Source organism: Sapajus apella, unplaced genomic scaffold, assembly GCF_009761245.1.
Source record: "Sapajus apella isolate SASKATOON/1434 unplaced genomic scaffold, GSC_monkey_1.0 scaffold6, whole genome shotgun sequence".
NCBI classification, from domain to species: Eukaryota; Metazoa; Chordata; class Mammalia; order Primates; family Cebidae; genus Sapajus; species Sapajus apella.
In genome coordinates, this window is record NW_022436946.1 from 3651175 (window position 1) to 3673574 (window position 22400).

At 38.8% G+C, this 22400-nt stretch overlaps 1 protein-coding gene and 1 long non-coding RNA gene across 3 annotated transcripts in view; one reads left to right on the forward strand and one right to left on the reverse strand.

Moving 5' to 3' along the window:
- Positions 1-10053, forward strand: part of LOC116549165 — a 40224-nt gene extending 30171 nt beyond the window's left edge. Inside the window, exon 2 of the long non-coding RNA XR_004267730.1 lies at positions 9991-10053. This is a non-coding gene — a long non-coding RNA (uncharacterized LOC116549165). The remainder of the gene's footprint in view (positions 1-9990) is intronic.
- Positions 1-21560, reverse strand: part of ADGB (androglobin) — a 213220-nt gene extending 191660 nt beyond the window's left edge. For both annotated transcript variants that reach the window (XM_032274516.1, XM_032274517.1), the window contains exon 1: positions 21400-21560. In XM_032274516.1, coding sequence (XP_032130407.1) covers positions 21400-21473 — 74 coding nt within the window. In that variant the 5' untranslated portion in view covers positions 21474-21560. The remainder of the gene's footprint in view (positions 1-21399) is intronic.
- Between the last annotated feature and the right edge of the window lie 840 nt (positions 21561-22400).

A 22400-nucleotide genomic window follows, 5' to 3' on the forward strand; every position in this document is an offset into this window, starting at 1 on the left:
CAAAGGTATAAAGTCACCACGCACTGTCGAAGCAATAAAAATACAGCTGAATATTGTTTATATGCACATATACACATACTGATGCACTCATATATTTGCTTTAATTAGATTATTTCACGGAAGTGAGTTTACTGTAGAGATGCTAAAATTTTAATAAAATTAGGGTCTGAAATTTTGCCATTGTTTCCTTAAGGCATGCTGTTTAGTGTAAGGATATGATTTTATCGATAGTGGGAAGCGCACTGTGCACACAGCATGCTTTCTTAAGTAGTGTCAGCTAATACCCTCACGGAATCAGAATGTGAATAGAATCACACAAGTGAATTATTTGGGGTCAGACATTCTGAGCTTCACTCTTCAGAAAATCAAACATGTAGGGAAACAAATTGAACATCTTAAAATATATTTTTAAATTAAAACAGTTAAAGTCATGCTGTGTTGACCTTTTATTCACTTGGTTTTATGAAAATTATCTAAATGGCCATTTAACTTTAAAAGTTCAACATTTATTTATTTTTCAATACATTGTGCTTGGGTAAATGCAAAGATTCAGTTCTTATTCTCAAATAACTTAAAATGAATGAGAATAAATAATGAAATAACTAAAATGTAAAGGCACAAATGAGGCTTGTAACAAAATTAAAAGCAAAGTACTTTATTAGCACAGAAGAGAGAAAAATTGTTTTCAACTTGGAAAGTAAATATTGGCTTTATGGTCTCACAGATATGGATGGAATTAGGTATAGCACAAAAGCCACTATAAACATAGAAAAGAAGATGGAAAGAGGGGTAGAGGCAGAAAAGTGGAATAATGGTAAATAGTATGGTAGCATTTAGTTGATATAGAGAGCAGGTGGGAGATGAAGCTGGTTGCAGAGCTGATTGCTGAGAGCATTCTCTCTCTCTCTTTCTCTCTCTCCCTCTATTTCTGTCTCCCTTCTTTCAGTGTTCTTTTCTTTAAAAAGAGCAGGACCATTCTACCAGCAAAATGGTAGATTACAAAGATTACTGACAGCACTACGTATAAAGAAATTTGGATAAGAAAAACCTTGACCAAAGAAAAGGGAATGAGAATGTTTTCTCAATGGTTCTACCTAGAGTTGAAAAGGGCCTCAACTAGAGGATGGCAGGAAAGAAAACGAATGTGGAGCAAAGGAGAACAAATAAAAGAACAAAGAAATCACCTGGATGTGATGGGTTAAGGAGAGGGAGAGGACAAAGATGACTGATCTCTAGAGTAAAGATTACAGGGAATATGCTCATTTCCTAAAATGAGCAACATGGGAAGTGTTTATACATTTGAGAGAGAAAATGATGACCTCCATTTACACTGATTTAATTTGGAGTAAAGGAGCACATCCAAGTATATTTGTCCACTTGAACATAAGCTTAATTGCATGATAAGAATCAGAGATGTTAATTTAGTAGTCTTAAATAAGGAATAACTGTTTTAATCAAAAAGGAGAGAAAAGAGACTAAGATAATCAGAGAATGGCTTAATTTCATAGGTAGGAGACAGGAAACAAGGCAGGAGGCAGATGACAGAGAGAAAAAACACTCCAGGAAAATATAAAAGAGGCCAGATTGGGCTGCAGTGCCTTATGTTCCCCTGACAGCATGTGAATCCTTGTGAGAGACAATGACCCAGGAGGGCAGTCCAGGACACAGGCTGCTTCTGCTACCCTGGTCCCAAGCAAAGTAATTCAGGCCAGTAAGATCTTAAGCTTTTGCTGTTTCCCAGGATATGCCATCTTTCAGCAGCAAAGCTAATATTTATAAGAAGTATGCAAATATATGAAATGGTATCCATAAAGACTTTAACAAAAATCCATAAAAAAATAAATAGGACTGCAGGACCCAAAGGGTAGTACATGCACAGGCTCAAACTAATCACTTTACAATTACCAAGTTGGCTGACTAGATGCATCAGGAAGAGGTTTGCCCAAGAGACCAGGTCATCAAGAAGACAGGCACATTCTGAGCAGATCTTCAGAAGGAGGGCATTGAAACACTGAGAGTAGATCTGGGGAGGATGCAGACCCTGGGCTGAAAGGAGGTGGAAGCTGGGAACCCTACATGGCGTTGCTAAGCACTAGGAATCATTTCTCACCCTGAGCAGCTCCTGGCGGAAAGAGTGAGATAAATAGGCATAGAATGATTCACTCTTGCCAGGAACTTTCAGAATCCCAGCTGCAGGAGACCCCATGATGCTCACAGACATTTGAGCTGGCATGGAGAGCTCCTTGGACAGGCAGCAGGGACAGGACCTCAGCCTGTGAGGAGCCCAGAAAATTTGTCACAGGAATAGCTGCAGTAGAGCTCAGACTGGGACACCCAGCCCTCAAAGTTTGCCGTGTTCCTCTAGGTGGTTTTGGCCTTTGTTGACTGTTGAACCTGGACAGAACAGGGTTGTGTTACCCATGGAATGGGAACAGTCTAATCTGAGCACGTCCCTGTCTACCAGTATTTCCCAGAGTCCCCGCCCCCATTGCAGTGCTGTTGCCAGCTGACTGGGAATATCTTGGCTCCTCCAGTGCAGCAGGTGCTTAACCTCAAGGGACCAGAGAACAAAATCATGGGCCTGGTCCCAGCCACCCAGGGTTAGAGCATGCAGCCCAGAAGTGCTGAGCTCAGCCATGGCCCCCTGAAATCATCCACAAATGAAGCCAGTTGACTAAACTCAACTTATACCATGGTCAAACCCTTAAGGGCATCAAATAATATAAAAGGAAAATGCCCTATCCAAATGACAACAACTTCAATGATTAAAGGAACATTAGCCCACACAGATAAGAAAGAACCAGCACAGGAACTTCAGCAATTCTAAAAGCCAAAGTGTCTTATTACCTCCAAATGACCATACTAGCTCGCCCGCAATGGTTCTTAACCAGACTCAAATGACTGAAATGACAGACATAGAATTCAGAATCTTGATGGTAACGTAGATTGTGGAGATTCAGGAGAAAGTTGAAAGCCAATTCAACAAACGTAAGGAATCCAGTAAAATGATTCAAGAGCTGAAAAATGAAATAGCCATTTTAAGAAAGAATCAAATTCATCTGATAGAGCCGAAAAACTCACTACAAGAATTTCATAATATAATTAGTAGTATTAACAGAGAACAAACCAAGATAAAGAAAGGATCTCAAAGTTTCAGGACATTTTCCCAAAATTTTCTCAATCTCAATAGAGAGGTTGACATTCAAATTCAGGAAATTCAGAGAACCTCTGAGACATACTATACAAGACGACCATTCCCCAAGACACATAGTCATCAAATTCTCCAAGGTTAAGGCAAATAAAAAATATATCAAAGGCAGTTAGAGATTAGGGGCAAGTCACCTACCCATAAATGATAAAATATCTACCAACCAGAAAAAGCTCTGGCCCAGATGGATTCACTATCAAAAGGGAATCCCACCAGTACAACAGCAGACCTTTCACCAGAAACCCTACAACCAGCATAGATTGGAGGCCTATATCCAACATTTTAAACAAAAGAAAATCCAACCAAGATTTCCTATCCAGACAAACTAAACTTCGTAACTGAAGTAGAAATAAAATTCTTTTCAAATAAGCATATGCTAAGAGAATTCATTACCACCAGACCTCCTTTAATAGAGATCCTTAAGGGAGTGCTAAATATGGAAATGAAAGACTGTTACTGGCCACTACAAAAAGACACTAAAGTATGTTAACACCATAAATCACCTACACTGACACTATAAATCAACTACGCAATTGACACCATAAATCAACTACACAATAAAGTCTACCATTGACACTATAAATCAACTACACAGGCAAGTCTACATAACAACCAACTAACAACATGGTGACAGAATCAAATCCGCACAATTTTAACCCTGAATGTATATGGGCTAACGCCTCACTTAAAAGGCACAGAATAGCCATTTTGAGAAAGATGGCAAGTTGGATAAAGAAGCAAGACTCAAGATAGTCTCATGCTATCTTCAGGAGACCCATGTCACATGAAATGACAACCATATGCTCAAAGTGAAGGGATGAAAAAAAGATCTATCAAACAAATAGAAAATAAAAAGAGCAAAACTTGCTATTCTTATTTCAGACAAAACAGACTTTAAGTCAACAATGATCAAAAGGGAAAAAGAAGGCCATTAAATAATGATAAAGGGTTCAATTCAACAAGAAGACTTAACTATCCTAAATATATATATATGCATCCCAAACTGGAGCACCCAGATGCATCAAACAAGTTCCTAGAGAACTAAGAAGAACTCAGGTAGCCACACAATAATACTGGGGACCTTAACACCCCACTGACAGTATTAGACAGATCATCAAGGCAGAAAATTTAAAAAGATATGCAGGATCTAAACTCGACAAATGACCAAATGGACCTGACAGACATCTACAGAACACTTCACCCAATAAAAACAGAATATACATTCTTCATGTTTTCACATGGCACATAATGTAAAACCAACCATGTCTTCGGCAACAAAGCAATTGAAAAAATTTTTAAATCATACCAACCACTCTTGGACCATAGCAATATAAGTAGGAATCAAAACCAAGATCTCTAAAAATCATATAATTAAATGAAAATTAAACAACATGTCCCTGAAATGACTTTCGGGTAAACAATAAAATTAAGGCACAAACCAAGAAATTCTTTGAAACCAGTGAAAACAAAGTTACAACATACAAGATTCTCTGGGACACTGTTAAGGCAGTGTTAAAAGGAAATTTTATATTGCTGAATGCCCACATCAAAAAGTTAGATACTTCCTTAATTAACAATCTAAGATCACAACAGGAGGAACTAGAAAAACAATAGCAAACCAACCACAAAGCTAGCAGGGGGAAGAAATAACCAAAGTAGAGACGTGCTGAAAGAAACTGAAACACAAAAACCATACAAAAGATTAACAAAACCAAAAGTTAATTTTTAGAAAAAATAAATAAGATTGATTGACTGTTAGCTACACTAATGAAAAAAAAAGAGACAATCCAAATAAACACAATCAGAAATGACAAAGGAAACATTACCACTGGTCCCACAGGAAAAAAAAAAAAAAGAAAGAAAGAAAACCTCAGAGACTATTACAAACAACTCTATGAAAAGAAACTAAACCTAGAAGAAATGGATAAATTCCTGGAAACATACAACCTACCAAGTTTGAACTAGGAAGAAACTGAAATCCTGAAAAGACCAATGACATGTTCCAAAATTGAATCAGTAATAAATAAATAAATAAATAAAACTTACTAACTAGAAAAAGCTCTGGACCAGATGGATTCACTGCAGAATTCTACCAGACATATGAAGAAGAGCTAGTACTAATCCTACTGAAACAATTCCAACAAATCGAGGAGGAGGGACTCCTCCCTAACTCGTTCTATGAGGCCAGCATCATTCTGATACCAAAAACTGGTGGAGAAACAATGTAAAAAAAAAAACAAAACAAAACCTTCAGGACAATGTCCTTGATAGACACAGATGCAAAAACCCTCAACAAAATACTGACAACGCAAATCCAGCAGCACATTAAAAAGCTAATTCATCACAATCAAGTAGGCATTATTCATGGGATGCAAAGTTGTTTCAACAAAAGCAAATCAATAAACTTTACTCATCACTTAAGCAGAACTGAAAACAAAAACCACATTATAATCTCAATATATTACAAAAAGGCTTTTGATAAAATTTTTTACCCCTTCACATTAAAAACTGAACCAACTAGGCACTGAAAGAACAGAAATCAAAATAATAAGAACCATTTATGAAAAACTATAGCCAACATTATACTAAATGGGCAAAAGCTGGAAGCATTCCCCTTGAGAACCAGAACAGGAAAAGGATGCCTACTCTTACCACTCCTATTCTAAATAGCTCTCGAAGTCCTAGCCAGAGAAATCAGGCAAGAAAAATAAACAAAGGTCATACAAATAGGAATAAATGAAGTCAAACTATCTCTCTTTGTAGACTATATAATTCTATACATAGTAAACTCTACAGTCTCAGCCCAAAGGCTCCTAGACCTGATAACTTCATCAAAGTTTCAGGATACAATGCCGATGTACAAAAATCGGTAGCATTTCCATACACCAAAAACATCCAAGCTGAGATCCAAATTAAAAATGCAATCCCATTCACAATAGCCCCTAAATAGAATACCTAGGTACACAGCTAACCAAGGAGCAGAAAGAACTTTACATCAAGGATTACAAAACATTCTTAAAGAAATCAGAGATGACACAAATAAATGAAAAAACACTCCATGCTCATGGATAGGAAAAATAAATATTGTTAAAATGACAATGCTGCTCAAAGCAATTTACAGATTTAATGATATTTGTATCAACATACCAATGTCATTTTTCACAGAATTGGAAAAAAAAACTATCCTAAAAATTCATATGGAACCAAAAAAGAACCCAAATAGCCAAGAAAATCCTATGCAAAAATAACAAAGCTGGAGGCATCATGTTTGCCAACTTCGAACTACACTACAAGGCTACAGTGACCAAAGCAGCATGATACTGATACAAAAATACATAGACCAATAGAATAGGTTATGGAACATGGAAATAAAGCTACCTACCTACAACCATCTGATTCTCAACAAAGTAAACAAAAACAAGCAACGGGGAAAGGTACTGGGATAACTGGCCAGCCATATATAGTAGATTGAAACTGGACCCCTTCCTTTCACCATATACATAGAGCAACTGAAGATGGATTAAAGACTTAAATGGCAAACTTAAAACTATTTTTAAAAAACACCCTAGAAGAAAACCTAGGAAATGCCATTCTGGACATAGTCCCTGGTATATATTTTATGATGAAGGCTCCAAAAGCAATTGCAACAAAAACAAAAATTGGCTAGTGGGACTTAATTAAACTAAAGAGCTTCTCCACAGCAAAAGAAATTATCAACACAGTAAACAACCTATAAATGGAAGAAAATATTTGCAAACTATGCAGCTAACAATAGTTTAATATTCAGAATCTATAAGGTACTTAAATCAACGAGCAAAAAAACGTACAACCCCATTTTGGGCAAAGGACATAAACAGACAGCCAACAAGCATACGAAAAAATGCTCAACACCGTTAATCATCAGAAAATTGCCAATCAAAACCACAGTGAAATACCATCGCACACCAGTAATAAAGGATATTATAAAAAGTGGAAAAATAACAGATGCAGATGAAATATAGAGAAAAGAGGATGCTCATACATTGCTGATGGGTATGTAAATTGGTTCAGCCATTTTCAAGAAAGCAATTTGGAGATTTCTCAAAGAACTTAGAACCACCAGTTGACCCAGAAATCCCTTTCCTGGGTATACATCCAAAGGAATATAAATCATTTTACCACAAAGACACATGCATGTGTATATTCATTTGGTATTCACAATACCAAAGGCATAGAATCAACCAAGGTGCCCATCAGTGGTGGGATGGATAAAGGAAATGAGGTACATATACACCATGGAATATTATGCAGCCATACAAAATGAAATTATGTCCTTTGCCATAACAAGGATGGAGCTGTATGCCATTACCTAAGTGAATTAACATAGGAACAGAAAACTAAATACCACATGTTCTCACTTATAAATAGTAGCTAAACACCAAGAACATAGAACACCAATAAGGGAACAGTAGATACCAGGGCCTATTTGAGGGTGGAAGTTGGAGGAGAATGAGAATGGAAAAACTATCTGATACTGTACTGACTACCTGGTTGATGAAATGATTTGTACACCAAACTCCCACAACATACAATTTACCCGTATAAGAAGCCTGCACATGTATCCCTGAAACTAAAATAAAAGTTGAAAGGGAAGAGTAAATAAATAGAAAAAAAAAGGAAGTACCAACCATTTTCCTCATAACCTCTTTGTGGTACAAAGTAGTTCCAATTCATTCTAGACCCTGACTCAAGGTAGAGCAAGGATGTGGCTTTGTCTAAAATTTCTAATTAATTAATTTGCATTTTTCAGTATGCTGAAAGGGCCCCATTGCCAGTTTGTGCAGGACAGCGTTCACCCTTGACCTTAACCTTACTTGATTAAACTGTTTTTCCCCAGGTATTTCTGGTTCATACCTAGGACAAAAGCAGACAAAATAGTTCTCATTTCTTCCTACTTTCTGTTCCTTTGCCAGTAAGGCTTTAATGACCTGTAGCTTTTTTATTAATTAATAATTTACCTGGATGCATACCATCCCCTTGGATTTAGTAGATAGCTCCCCTCAAAGTGGCTACACACACACACATACACACACACACACACACACACACACAGTAGTTTCTGAGTAGTACCACTCAGGAACAAATGCTGCAGAAACTTTGAAGATAAGCTGAGCTGGCCTCTGAGAATCTCTGTAAAGCAAGCAATTCTGGGCAGATCAGTCCAAGAGTATGCTGGACTAGAGATGGTGAGGTGAGGAAACAGGTAGAATGGGCATATTTATCTTTTGAGAATCCAACTGAAGTAATATATTAAATTCTGATATTCACCAGGTCAGAAGGATAGAATAAAATAAATACAAAATATTTGGATTATGGCCTTCATTTTGACACTATTACCAACTAAAAAAGAGACCCCTAAAAATAAGAAAAGAAAAAACAAAATATATGCTTGTTTAAAAATTTGCCATGTGTTAATTCAGCCATACAAATTAGCACGGCTATAGCCTTAGAATCTGTATTTAATTAGCTTGTGGCTATCCTGGGAAGGAATGTTCACAACAAAATTTCAAAGCACCTTGTTGGCCACAAGTGTGTACTATGTCTTGACAACATATGCATATATTCATTATCAAGGCTGAAAATACAAAATATTAGTAATGTTTTTATCCAATCTTTTATATTATACAAACTGCTTGATTTAAATAATTTGTGAACTAGAAATGTCAAAGTAATATTAAATTGAAATATTTATACAACCACTTTTGATTAAGCTACTATTATTTTGCTCATCTAGAACAGGGTTTCCCAACCCCTAGGTCGCTGCAGTAGTAGTACCCATGGCTTGTGAGGAACTGGGCCGCACAGCAGGAAGTGGGCAGTGGACAAGCATGCTCTACAGCCTGAGCTCTGCCTCCTGTCAGATCAGTGAACAGATTAGATTCTCATAGGAGCACGAACCCTATTGTGAACTGCACATGTGAGGGGTCTAGGTTGTGTGCTCCTTATGAGAAACTATTGCATTCCACTCTGCCCACCCCAGTTGGTGGAAAATTGTCTCCCACAAAACCAATCCTGGTCCCTGTTGCCAAAAATGTTGGGGACCACTAATCTAGAAGTATTAGCAACAGTGTTATTAGTTCCAAAGAATAAAATTGATTATGTTTTTAGGGAACAATGAAGTACTAATTCCATGATTTTGTTCATTTATGTCTTTTCAGTCTAATTTCCACTTCCATAATAATTCTACAGAGTAAACTCAGAGACAACTGTTTCTCCCTCAAAACTACCCAAACTACCAGCCGGGTGATTAGAGAAAGGATTTTATTACCAGAGATAATTCTTAAATTGTGCCAAATTTTAGTAAATTATTAAACAAATGCTCAGATTGAGACTATTTCAAAGCGAGAACTAAAGGCCCTATTAAAAATAAATGGGTATCCTCATTAAACATGGGATTTTGCTGAGGATTTTATACTTTAAAAAGATACAACTGACATGTATAAAATGTCCGAATCTGTGCCAAGTGTCGTCCCAGGTGCTGCAGGTGACTGTGACAGGGCCTTTTCCCTCTGGGCTCTCCCAGTTCCTCTCTGGTTCTGAGTCAGGGGGGTTTATGGTTTAGCTCCTGCACTGAGTTTCCAGTTCAACTCAATTAAATTATACATGCATTTATGAAATATATAATATGTAATATAAAATATAGATATAACCAGGCCCTGAAGAGAATGTAAAATAAATAAAGCGAGTTATTCGGAAATCTGTCATTGAATCTTATTTACACATATTTTTCTTTTCTTTTTCAGGCAGGATTGCCTCATGGCCTGAACATCATCATCGTTTATTAAACTGCAACTGGAAACTAGAAACTTGGCTTGTATATTCTTTAACCACAATCACCCTACAGATCTGCTGTGCACAGTGCACGCCCACATCCCTTTTAATATGTTGCTCACTATCCTCAGGAGGACCAAGAATCAGGCATTCCCCATTACCTCAAACCATCACTATTTCTTGCCACCTTGATTCTTAATCCAGCATAAATTCCATGCAATTGTTAAATTATACATCATAAATCACCATTTTGATATTTGAAACTATTTGTGTTCCCCATTACACATAGTTTGAATTCCCTAATCTATCCCTCTCATTCTGCTGGATACTCATCTTAGATGCTTTATGATCCAACCTGGATGGCCTGTGCCCCAAATATTCCTGTTGCCTGCACTAACCACCCCACTACCCTGTGCCTTTCAAAATTGAAGAGTGGCTATTAGATGGAGGCAATGAGAAGCCAGCCCCAGTTGGAAGTGTTCTTCCTCTCCTCCAACTCATACAGCCCTCACTTAGAAGTCTCATGATTTCTCTACTTTACCCCCATCCCAGGGCAGGATTCCTTCTATGACTTCCAACAAGTTTCTCCTGTCAAGTGTGATGTTACTCTATATTTCCTAGTTAGTTCTATATGAATCCTCCCTTCCCTGACCCTAGAGTATAAATCCCTCGACAAAAGGCATCATGTTTCAGAACTCCTTATTATCTATAGCCTACCAGTGACTTAGACATGGGCAATGCTCAATAAATAATTGGGAAACAAGCATCAGGAATAAGCTATCCTCTGGGAAAGTTTCTGTCACTGAAGTTGACTTTTTAAATGTGTTAACTGACTACAGTTGTTGAGCTCCACAGAGGTCACCTGGGGAAATTACAGGACTCAGTTGACCCCTGGGTTGTTGACAGTTTTACCTCTTATCTCTGCCTTCTGGTGTGAACTATAAGAACTGGACCTGGAGTTACAGAGAGTGCGTCCCTAATACATCCTTGCTGACTTTGGGGAGGTTTATTTTCGGAACACTGCAGGTAGAGGAACATATTACTTACCAGCCTCTGTTGCAGTTTCATTGGATCATCTCTCTCTTGGGCCTCAGACAACCAAGAATTCACTTAATCTAATATATAGCAAGGTATTCCTCTATTTTATGTTGTTTTCATAGTATGAAACCTTGAATTCAGCTTTTGTAATAGTACCATTTTCAAATTTTATATAAACAGATATATTTATTGTTTTTGAAAATTCTGTAAAATTTGGATGTGCATTTTGGTCATAAGATAGATTAAATTGAATGAAATACGTTTCATTCTGCTTTTAAAAGAGGTTTAATAATATTTTATAATTACAAATCTACAAGGCTACATGGTTCTTGTTAGTTTAACAGATTGTTTTTCAATATTGGTTTGAATGTCCTTTTGGAAGTGAAAAAAATTTTATTACCATAAACATCAAATTGTGTCCCTATCTCAAACATTAAGGTTCCAGGTATTTTAGTGTATAAAGTGTAGGTATTAATACTGTCAATACTTAAATTGCATGACTTCTTTTCTCTCTGTTGTCTTATCTATGATATACACAAATAATTTTATTGAGTACTTCCAAGAAGATCAAATTTTTGTCTTGATATCACTACAAATCCTTCCAGGGGCATCTAATTGGTGAATGAAGCTCTGTAGCACCTATTAGTTTTCAAAGCAATTAGATTTATCAATTAATTTAAATTTGTTTATAATTGCTAATTGTTATTAGTTTATGTTAGATTGCATATCTGTGTACCCCCTCCTAAAATATACATCTTAAAATTTTAATCCTCAATGGAATGGTACTAGGACATGGAGCCTTTGGGAGGTTATTAGGTTAGATCCCTTGCATCCAAATTTATAATAGGGTTCACACTCCTATGAGAATTTAATGCCATTGCTGATCTGACAGGAGGAGGAGCTCAGGCGGTAATGCTGACTCCCCTGCCTCTCACCTTCTGCTGTTCAGCCCAGTTCCTCATAGGCTATGGACAGGTACTGGTGAGCAGCCCCAGGGAGCAGGGACCCCTGAAGTAGAGAACCTTCCCCGAACCTGACCATGCTGGAATCCTGCTTGTTGACTTCTAGCCTCCACTCCAGAACTGTGAGAAACATATGTTTGTTGTTTAAGCTACCCAGTCTATGGTATTCTGTTACAGCAGCTCAAACTAAGATAGAGATAATGAGAGATATAATCTGTGACAATTGTGATGTTATGTTAAAGTCATGTTATCTTAAAAATTGTTATGTTAGGGGCAGATCCAAGATGGCCGAATGGCAACAGCTCTGGAGTGCAGTTCCCAGCAAGATCAACACAGAGGGTGAGTGATCACCGCATTTCCAAACAAGTTATTACTGCCCACAGACCAGGAGATTACCGGGCTGAAAAGCAAACAAGTTTCCAGGATGGCTGGTGCAGCGCATCTCTGCACAAAAACACACAAATCTGGGTGGCCATTTCAACTGGACCCCAGAAAGCCTGGGAGACAGAGCCGCCCATTCAAATGGAAAAAAAAGGGGGCTGAGACAGGGAGCCAGGTGATCTAGCTTGGCAGGTCCCACCCCCACAAAGACCAGCAATCTGAAATGGTCTGGATTGAAAGTTTCACAGCAAGCATAGCAAGACCCAGGATGATCCAGCTCTGTTGGGGGAAGGGCGTCTGCGATTACTGAGGCAGTCCACCACTACCAAGGCAGTCCGCCATTACCAAGGCAGTCCACTATTACCGATGCAGTCTGCCATTACCCAGGCAATCCACCATTACCAAGGCAATCTGCCATTACAGAGGCAGTCTTCAATTACTGAGGTAGACCACCATTACCGAGGCAGTTCTAACTATACCTCTATAAACAATACTGCAAGGAAGTTCACACAGCAGCTGGTCAGAGCCCACAGCTCAGCAATGCCTCTGTTGGCAGACTGTGACTAGGCTACCTCCTCACTGGGCAGGGCATCTCTGAAAAAAGACAGCAGCACATCAGGAACTTATAAATAAAGCCCCACCTTCCCAGGACAGATCACCTGGGAAAAAAGGTGGTTATGAGTTCCGCTGCAGCAGACTTAAACGTACCTGCCCAGCAGCTCTGAACAGAACAATGGAGCGCACAGCTCAACACTTGAGCTCCTATAAAGGACAGACTGTCTCCTCAAGCAGCTCCCCGATCCCTGTATATCCAAAGAGACACCCAATAAAGGAGAGCTCAGGCTGACATCTGGCAGGTATCCTTCTGGGACAAAGATAACAGAAGAAGAAACTGGCAGCAACCCCTACTGTTCTGCAGCCAACACAGGTAATCCCCAGGCAAGCAGGGTCTGGAGTGGACCTCCAGCAGTCCTACAGCAGAGGGGCCTGACTGTTAGAAGGAAAACTAAAAAATAGAAAGAAATAACTTCATCATCAATGAAAAGGATGTCCAGTCAGAGACTCCATCCAAAAGTCACCAACTACAAAGACCACAGGTAGATAAATCCACAAAGTTGGGAAGACCAGCACAAAAAGGATGAAAACACCCAAAACCAGAATGCCTCTCCTCCTCCAAGGGAGCACAACTCCTCACCAGCAAGGGAACAAAGTGGGATGGGGAATGAGTCTGATGATTTGACAGAAACAGGCTTCAGAAGGTGGGTAATAATAAACTCCTCTGAGCTAAAAAAAACATGTTCTAACCCAATGCAAAGAAACTAAGAACACTGAAAAAAGGATTGATGAAATGCTAATGAGAATAAACAGCTTAGAGAAGAATATAAATGACTTGATGGAGCTGAAAAACACAAAACAAAAACTTCACGAACCATACACAAGTTTCAATAGCCGAATTGACCAAGCAGAAGAAAGGATATCAGAGATTGAAAATCAACTCAATGAAATAAAATGAGAAGGCAAAATTAGAGAAAAAAGAGTGAAAAGAAATGAACAAAGCTTCCAAGAAATGTGGGATTATGTGAAAAGACCTAATCTACATTTGATAGGTGTACCTGAATGCGATGGAGAGAACGAGTCCAAGCTGGAAAACACTCTTCAGGATATTATCCAGGAGAACTTCCACAACCTAGCAAGGCAGGCCAACATTCAAATCCAGAAAATAGAGAGAACACCACAAAGATATTCCTCAAGAAGAGCAACCCCAAGGTACATAATCATCAGATTCACCAGGGTTGAAATGAAGGAAAAAATACTAAGGGCAGCCAGAGAGAAAGGTTGGGTTACCCACAAAGGGAGGTCCATCAGACTAACAGTGGATCTCTCAGCAGAAACCCTAAATCCAGAAGAGAATAGGGGCCAATATTCAACATCCTTAAAGAAAATAATTTTCAACCTAGAATTTCATATCCAGCCAAACTAAGCTTCACAAGCAAAGGAGAAATAAAATCATTTACGAACAAGCAATTGCTGAGAAATTTCATCACCACCAGGCCTGCCTTACAAGAGCTTCTTTAAGAAGCACTAAACATAGAAAGGAACAACCAGTACCAGCCACTCCAAAAACATACCAAATGGTAAAGATCATTGACACAACGAAGAAACTTCATCAACTAATGGGCAAAACAACCAGCTACCATCAAAATGTCAGGATCAGATTCACACATAACAATATTAACCTTAAATGTAAATGGGCTAAATGCCCCAATCAAATGACACAGACCCACATATTGGATAATAAGTCAAAACTCATCAGTGTGCTGTATCCAGGAAACCCATCTCCTATGCAAGGATACACATAGGCTCAAAATAAAGGGATGAGGAAGATTTACCAAGCAAATGGAGAGCAAAAAAAAAAGTAGGAGTTGCAATCCTAGTCTTTGATAAAATAGACTTTAAACCAACAAAGATCAAAAGAGACAAAGAAGGGCATTACATAATGGTAAAAGGATCAATGCAACAAGAAAAGCTAATGATCCTAAATATATACACACTCAGTACAGGAGACCCAGATACATAAAGCAAGTTCTTAATGACCTACAAAGAGACTTAGACTCTCACACAACAATAGTGGGAGACTTTAACACTCCACTGTCAATATTAGACAGATCAATGAGACAGAAAATTAACAAGGATATCTAGGACCTGAACTCAGACCTGGACCAAGCAGACCTAATAGACATCTACAGAAATCTCCACCCCAAATCCACAGAAAATATATTCTTCTCAGCACATCACACCTACTCTAAAATTGACCACATAATTGGAAGTAAATCACTCCTCCGCAAAGGCAAAATAATGGAAATCATAACAAAAGTCTCTCAGACCACAGGGCAATCAAATTAGAACTCAGGATTACGAAACTAACTCAGAACAGCACAACTTCATGGAAACTGAACAACTGGCTGTTGAATGTTGATTGGATAAACAATGAAATGAAGGCAGAAATAAAGATGTTCTTCAAAACCAACAAGAATGAAGACACAGTGCACCAGAATCTCTGGGACACATTTAAAGCAGTGTCTAGAGGGAAATTTATAGCAATAGATGCCCACATGAGAAGCAAGGAAAGATATAAAATCGATACCCTATCATCAAAATGGAAAGAGCTAGAGAAGCAAGATCAGAAAAACTTAAAAGCTAGCAGAAGACAAGAAATAACTAAGATCACAGAAGAACTGAAGGAGACAGAGACACAAAAATCCTCCAAAAAATCAATAAATCCTGGACCTGGATTTTTGAAAAGATCAACAAAACAGGCAGACCACTAGCCAGATTAATAAAAACGGAAAGAGAGAAGAATCAAATAGATGCAATAAAAAACGATAAAGGGGATATCACCACCAATTCCACAGAAATACAAACTACCATCAGAGATTACTACAGACAACCCATGCACATAAACCAGTAAACCTGGAAGAAATGGATAAATTCGGCTGGGCGCAGTGGCTCACACCTGTAATCCCAGCACTTTGGGAGGCCGAGGCGGGCAGACGACGAGGTCAAGAGATCAAGACCATCCTGGCCATCATGGTGAAACCCCATCTCTACTAAAAATACAAAAATTGTCTTGGCATAGTGGCACCCTCCTGTAATCCCAGCTACTCGGGAGGCTGAGGCATGAGAATTGCTTGAACCACGGAATGTGGAGGTTGCAGTGAGCCAAGATCATGCCACTGCACTCCAGCCTGGCACCTGGCGACGGAGCAAGACTCTGTCTCAAAAAAAAAAAAAAAAAAGAAATGGATAAATTCCTGAACACTTGCACCCTCCCAAGCTTAAACCAGGAAGAAATAAAAACCCTGAATAGACCAATAACAAGGGCTGAAGTTGAGGCAGCAATTAATAGCCTACCAACCCAAAAAAGCCCAGGTCCAGATGAGTTCACAGCCGAATTCTACCAGACATACAAAGAGGAGCTGGTACCACTCCTTCTGAAACTATTCCAAACAATCCAAAAAGAGGGAATCTTTCCCAAATCATTTTATGAGACCAACATCATCCTGATACCAAAACCTGGCAGAGACTCAAAAAAAAAAAAGAAAACTTCAAGCCAATATCCATGATGAACATAAATGCAAAAATCTTCAATACAATACTAGCAAACCGATTACAACAGCATATCAAAAAGCTTTTCCATCACGATCAAGCAGGCTTCAACCCGAGGATGCAAGGCTGGTTCAACATACACAAGTCTATAAACGTAATCCACCACATAAACAGAACCAAAGACAAAAACCACATGATTATCTCAATGGATTCAGAGAAGGCCTTTGACAAAATCCAACAGCATTTCTGCTAAAAACTCTCAATAAACCAGGTATTGATGGATCATATCTCAAAATAATAAAAGCTATTTACAACAAACTCACAGCCAATATCATACTGAATGGGCAAAAACTGAAAGCAACCCTTTGAAATCTGGCATTAGACAAGGATGCTCTCTCTCATCACTCCTATTCAATATAGTATTGGAAGTTCTAGCCAGAGCAATCGGGCAAGAAAAAGAAATAAAGGGTATACAATTAGGAAAGGAGGAAGTCAAATTGTCTCTATTTGCAGACAATATGATTGTATAATTAGGAGACCCCATCACCTCAGCCCAAAATCTCCTGAAACTGATAAGCAACATCAGCAAAGTCTCAGGATACAAAATCAATGTGCAGAAATCATAAGCATTCCTATACGGCAATAACAGACTTCAAGAGAGCCAAATCAAGATTGAACTGCCATTCACAATTGCTACAAAGAGAATAAAATACCTAGGAATACAACTAACAAAGGATGTAAAGGACCTCTTCAAGGAGAACTACAAACCACTGGTCAAGGAAATAAGGGAGGACACAAACAGATGGGAAAACATTCCATGATCATGGTTAGGAAGAATCAATATTATGAAAATGGCTATACTACCTAAAGTAATTTATAGATTCAACGCTATCCCCATCAAGCTACCTATGACCCTCTTAATAGAACTGGAAAAAAAACACCTGAAACATCATATGGAACCAAAAAGAGCCCAAGTAGCCAAGACAATTGTAAGCAAAAAGAAAAAAGCTGGAGGCATCATGCTACCTGACTTCAAACAATACTACAAGGCTACAGTAAGCGTAGTATTGGTACCAAAAGAGAGATATAGACCAATGGAACAGAACAGAGGCCTCGGAGGCAAAACCACACATCTACAACCATCTGATCTTTGACAAATCTGACAGAAACAAGCAATGGGGAAAGGATTCCCTATTTAATAAATAGTGTTGGGAAAACTGGCTAGCCATATGAAGAAAGCAGAAACTGGACCCCTTTTTGACACATTACACTACAATTAACTCCAGATGGATTAGAAACTTAAACATAAGATCTAACACCATAAAAACCCTAGAAGAAAACCTAGGCAAAACCATTCAGGACATAGGCATAGGCAAGGACTTCATGACTAAAACACCAAAAGCATTGGCAACAAAAGCCAAAACAGACAAATTGGATCTAATTAACCTCCAGAGTTTCTGTCCAGCAAAAGAAACAATCATTAGAGTGAACCAACAACCAACAGAATGGGAAAACTTTTTGCAATCTACCCATCTGACAAAGGGCTAATATCCAGAATCTACAAAGAACTAAAGCAGATTTACAAGAAAAAAACAAACAAACCCATTCAAAAGTGGGTGAAGGACATGAAAAACAAATTTTCAAAAGAAGACATATATGAGGCCAACAAACATATGAAAAAATGCTCATCATCACTGGTCATCAGAGAAATGTAAATCAAAACCACACTGAGATATCATCTCACGCCATTTAGAATGGCAATCATTAAAAAATTTGAAGACAACAGATGCTGGAGATGATGTGGAGAAACAGGAACACTTTTACACTGTTGGTGGGAGTATAAACTAGTTCAACCATTGTGGAAGACGGTGTGGCCATTCCTCAAGGATCTAGAAATAGAAATTCCATTTCACCCAGCAATCCCATTACTGGGTATATATCCAAAGGATTATGAATCATTCTACTATAAAGACACATGCACACGTATGTTCATTGTGGCACTGTTTACAATAGCAAAGACCTGGAACCAACCCAAATGCCCATCGATGATAGACTGGACAAGGAAAATGTGGCACATATATACACCATGGAATACTATGCAGCCATAAAAAACGATGAGTTCATGTCCTTTGTAGGGACATGGATGAATCTGGAAACCACCATTCTCAGCAAACTGACACAAGAACAGAAAATCAAACACTGCATGTTCTCACTCATAGGTGGGTGTTGAACAATGAGAACACATGGACAAAGGGAGGGGAGCACTACACACTGGGGTCTGTTGGGAGGAAATAGGGGAGGGACAGTTGTGGGTGAGGAGTTGGGGAGAAATAGCATGGGGAGAAATGCCAGATATAAGTGACGTGGGTATTGAGGTAGCAAACCACATTGCCATGTATGTACCTATGCAACAATCCTGCATGTTCTTTACATGTACCCCAGAACCTAAAGTGCAGTAATATATATATATATGTATATATGTAATAATATATATGTAATATGTATATATATATATACGCACACACAGATATAAATGTTATGTGTAACAGAGCAATCAATTAAATCGTGGTTTTAATTATTCCTTCACTTATAATGGACCCAGTGAAGTAAAAAAAAAAAAAATCTGATAGAATCATGGAAGTTTAGAACGGGAGGAAAATATAAAGCAGGGAAGGGAGAATAAGGCATCTTGGGATAGAGCAATTTTAATTAAAAGGCCCTCTCTTTAAAGAAGAGAAAACCAAATGTCAGAATAGAAAATGACTTGTCTAATGTCAAAAAACTGATGCCATAGTGAACCCTGGGATTTCATACTGGCTGATACAGATAACTAGGAAACAGATAAAATAGCAATTGTTTAAACTAATGTAAAAACTTACAGCTTAGTTGACTGGAATAGTTTTTTCATGGTGATTCAAGATTATATTTACTTAAGAATATGAACAGAGATAATTCTACTGTAATCAGTTGTAACATCTCAGTTTTTGAACTTTGCCAATAGCAGATCAAATAGGAAAGAGATGGAGAGTTGGACTTAATCAAATTCACACCTAATGAAAACCAAGGTAGATAACATAACTATAAGCTCATTTAATAAACATAATAAACACAATAAAAATAAATGGTGAATTCTTTTTATGTACTAGTTGCCATACGAGGCAAAAGCCAAGCATGCTGCTTATTCCCAGTCTGACACATAATTTTAGGGCAAAAAAGAGATGCCTGAGATGGCATCTCTAGGAGAATAAGATTCTATTGCATAGCCATTTTCAAGGCTCTGAAGACTTTTTTTTAATTTCCATATCCAGGACCATGTTAGAGTTGGTCACATTTATTGGATGTGTAAACACAAGGTGTGGCAAAATCACATAAAAACTTACTGTAAATCTCCGAGTGTATTTTAAATGACAATCATACTAGGGCCTTGCTAGACTTTGATCCCTATGACTCATACTGAGTGACACTTTGTCTGTCTTACATCTGTGGGTTAGCTTAGGTTCTGTGATTAGTTCTTCAGTTAAACTTAGAGGGTGGACTTGATTTATAACGAACTTAACATCCTATCATTTAATGCTATGGAAAAATCTAATGATTTGATGTTTGATATTCTGTAGATAGTTTCTAACAAATCTTAGCTTTTTAAAATAACTCTTTGCCCTTCCTCTTCTATTTTCATAAATATATACATACATTTTAATGGGTATAATTCAGATATTTTCTAGAAAAAAAAAACATGTTAGACATTTATTACCAGCTTGAAGAGCAATAGGAAGTCTTAGTAAGGAGACAGTTTGCATCTTACCAGTGGGCATTTGTTTCTATTGTGTAACACAACCATCATAGGATCAGGGCGTGCAATGTGTTTTATGGTGTCTAGTTTGATAAGTTTTTATGGGAGTTAACAGTCTCTTTTCTTTCAGAATATAAACTCATTATAGTCCAAAGTTTTCCTGAAGCTCCTAAAGAGTTGTGAGCCTTCAATGTGCATTACTTATAACCACATTGACTTAGTTATTTGTGTGTGTGGTGGGGGTGGGTAGGTGGGGTGTATTCAAAATTCTTTTGCAATCCTTTAATATCTCTTAATTAAGAGAGGCATTCATTCATTCAGTAAACACTTTTGAGTGCCTAGTATGTATGGCCTGGGAACTACTCTAAGTACTAAGAATTCAACGGTAAATAAAATAGAAAAGGAAACATCCCTGCCTTCCCTATAGGCAAGACAAATGAAAAAAAAAATGTAGTTTTTAGAAAGTGAAATATATAGCATGTTAAATGAGGGAAAACAAAAAGAAAGTCAATGAAGAAAAATAAAGCAGTGAAGGAAGACAGGAAGCTTTTTGTTTTGTTTTCTTTGGGCAGAGAAGCAGAGGTTGTAATTTTAAATCAGGTGGCCAAAGAAGCTAACGGGAGAAAAAATGACATTTAGGTAAACTTCTGAAGGAGGGGAGAGAGAAAACCATATGGATATTTGAGCAGAAAAGCTTTCCAATGGAGGAAACAGCAAGTGCAAAGGCCCTGCTTGGGAACAATTCTGATGACTGGGGGTCTTTGAGATATGCGTCTTTCTTAGGAAAGGTATGGTCTTTCTAACTGCCTGAGAGGGCTGTGAAGGAGAGGAGGGGTGGGAGAGTCACCCAAAGGAACCAAAGTGCGGCCGAATACCCAACGCAAGAAAAGGAGAGGTTCTGGGAAAGGAAGTGAGTCAAGACAGGCAAGAGAGAGGGATGAGGGCTAGCACCTCCAGGATCTGGTTTCCCAGGGAAGAGAAGCTGCGAGGAGGCCACTAAATTTCTGCCCTGGCAGAGTTTGCTACAGGGAAGCAGCCCCACCCCTAGCGGTGATGCCGAGGGGCTGGGCCAGGGGAGCGACGAGCAGGCAGAGGTCCCTTACTCTTTCGATTTATCCGATCCGTGCGCCGAGTTGATACGATGCACCTCTTTCTTTTTGGTTTGTTTGGAGGTCATGGCAGAAGCCGACCTATGTAGGGCTGAGCTCTCAGCAAAGAGCCTGCCGGGCGCGCTCAGGCTACGCGTCTGCGTTGCCAGGAGACGGCGTGCCGCGTCCCGCGCCCCGCGCCCAGCGTCCCGGAGAGCGGGGGCGGGTCCTTGGGGGCGGGCTCTGGGGCCTCCTGGCTGCCGCGGGTCGCAAGCGCCTGAAACTCAAATCCCACGTCCCGGTGGAGGATCTTGGAGAGGAATCGAGATTCTGGAGCATGGGTTTGACATTAGGATTACTGGGCAGCCCTGATTAATTGGAGCCCTTCTGCTGGGTCCGTTCTGCCTGGCATTGCCCTTTGAAACCATAGACATCTATCAATTCTCTCTTGAATATTCAGCTCTTGGAATGTGGATATTACCCTAGTCCTACTCCAGGTATTCTCTTGGCAAAACATAACATGTTCCTTCAGTAATTGCTAAGGAGACGTTATAGACTCGCTGAATTTGTCAATGGCTCGAAAACCTGAGGCCCAGAAGTTAACACAGTAGGTGTAAGGAAGGTAAAAGGATGACACCCTTAGTCGCTGAAGGTTAGATGATGATGCTACCTGTAATAAAACCAATAGGGCGTCTTGTTCGAATGAAAGAGTGAGTCCAAGTCATGGACTCCAGTGGTCCTTTATCGACTTTCCCAGAAAAGATCCAGGGGCCAGATGACAGAGACAGAACCAAGCAAAATGAGATCTATTAGGGCTCAGGCTTAAGGCTCAGTCATCAGTGGTGGTATTTGTTAGATATCTTGCCTTGGGCTAGTTCTTCCCTTTGGGCCTCAGTTTACTCACTTATAAATATGAGATGCTAATACCTAACTCACAGTTCTGTTTTGAGGATAAGAGGTATGTAAATTGCATAGCATACCTTGAAAACACAGCAAATAGGAGCCACTCTTTCAGA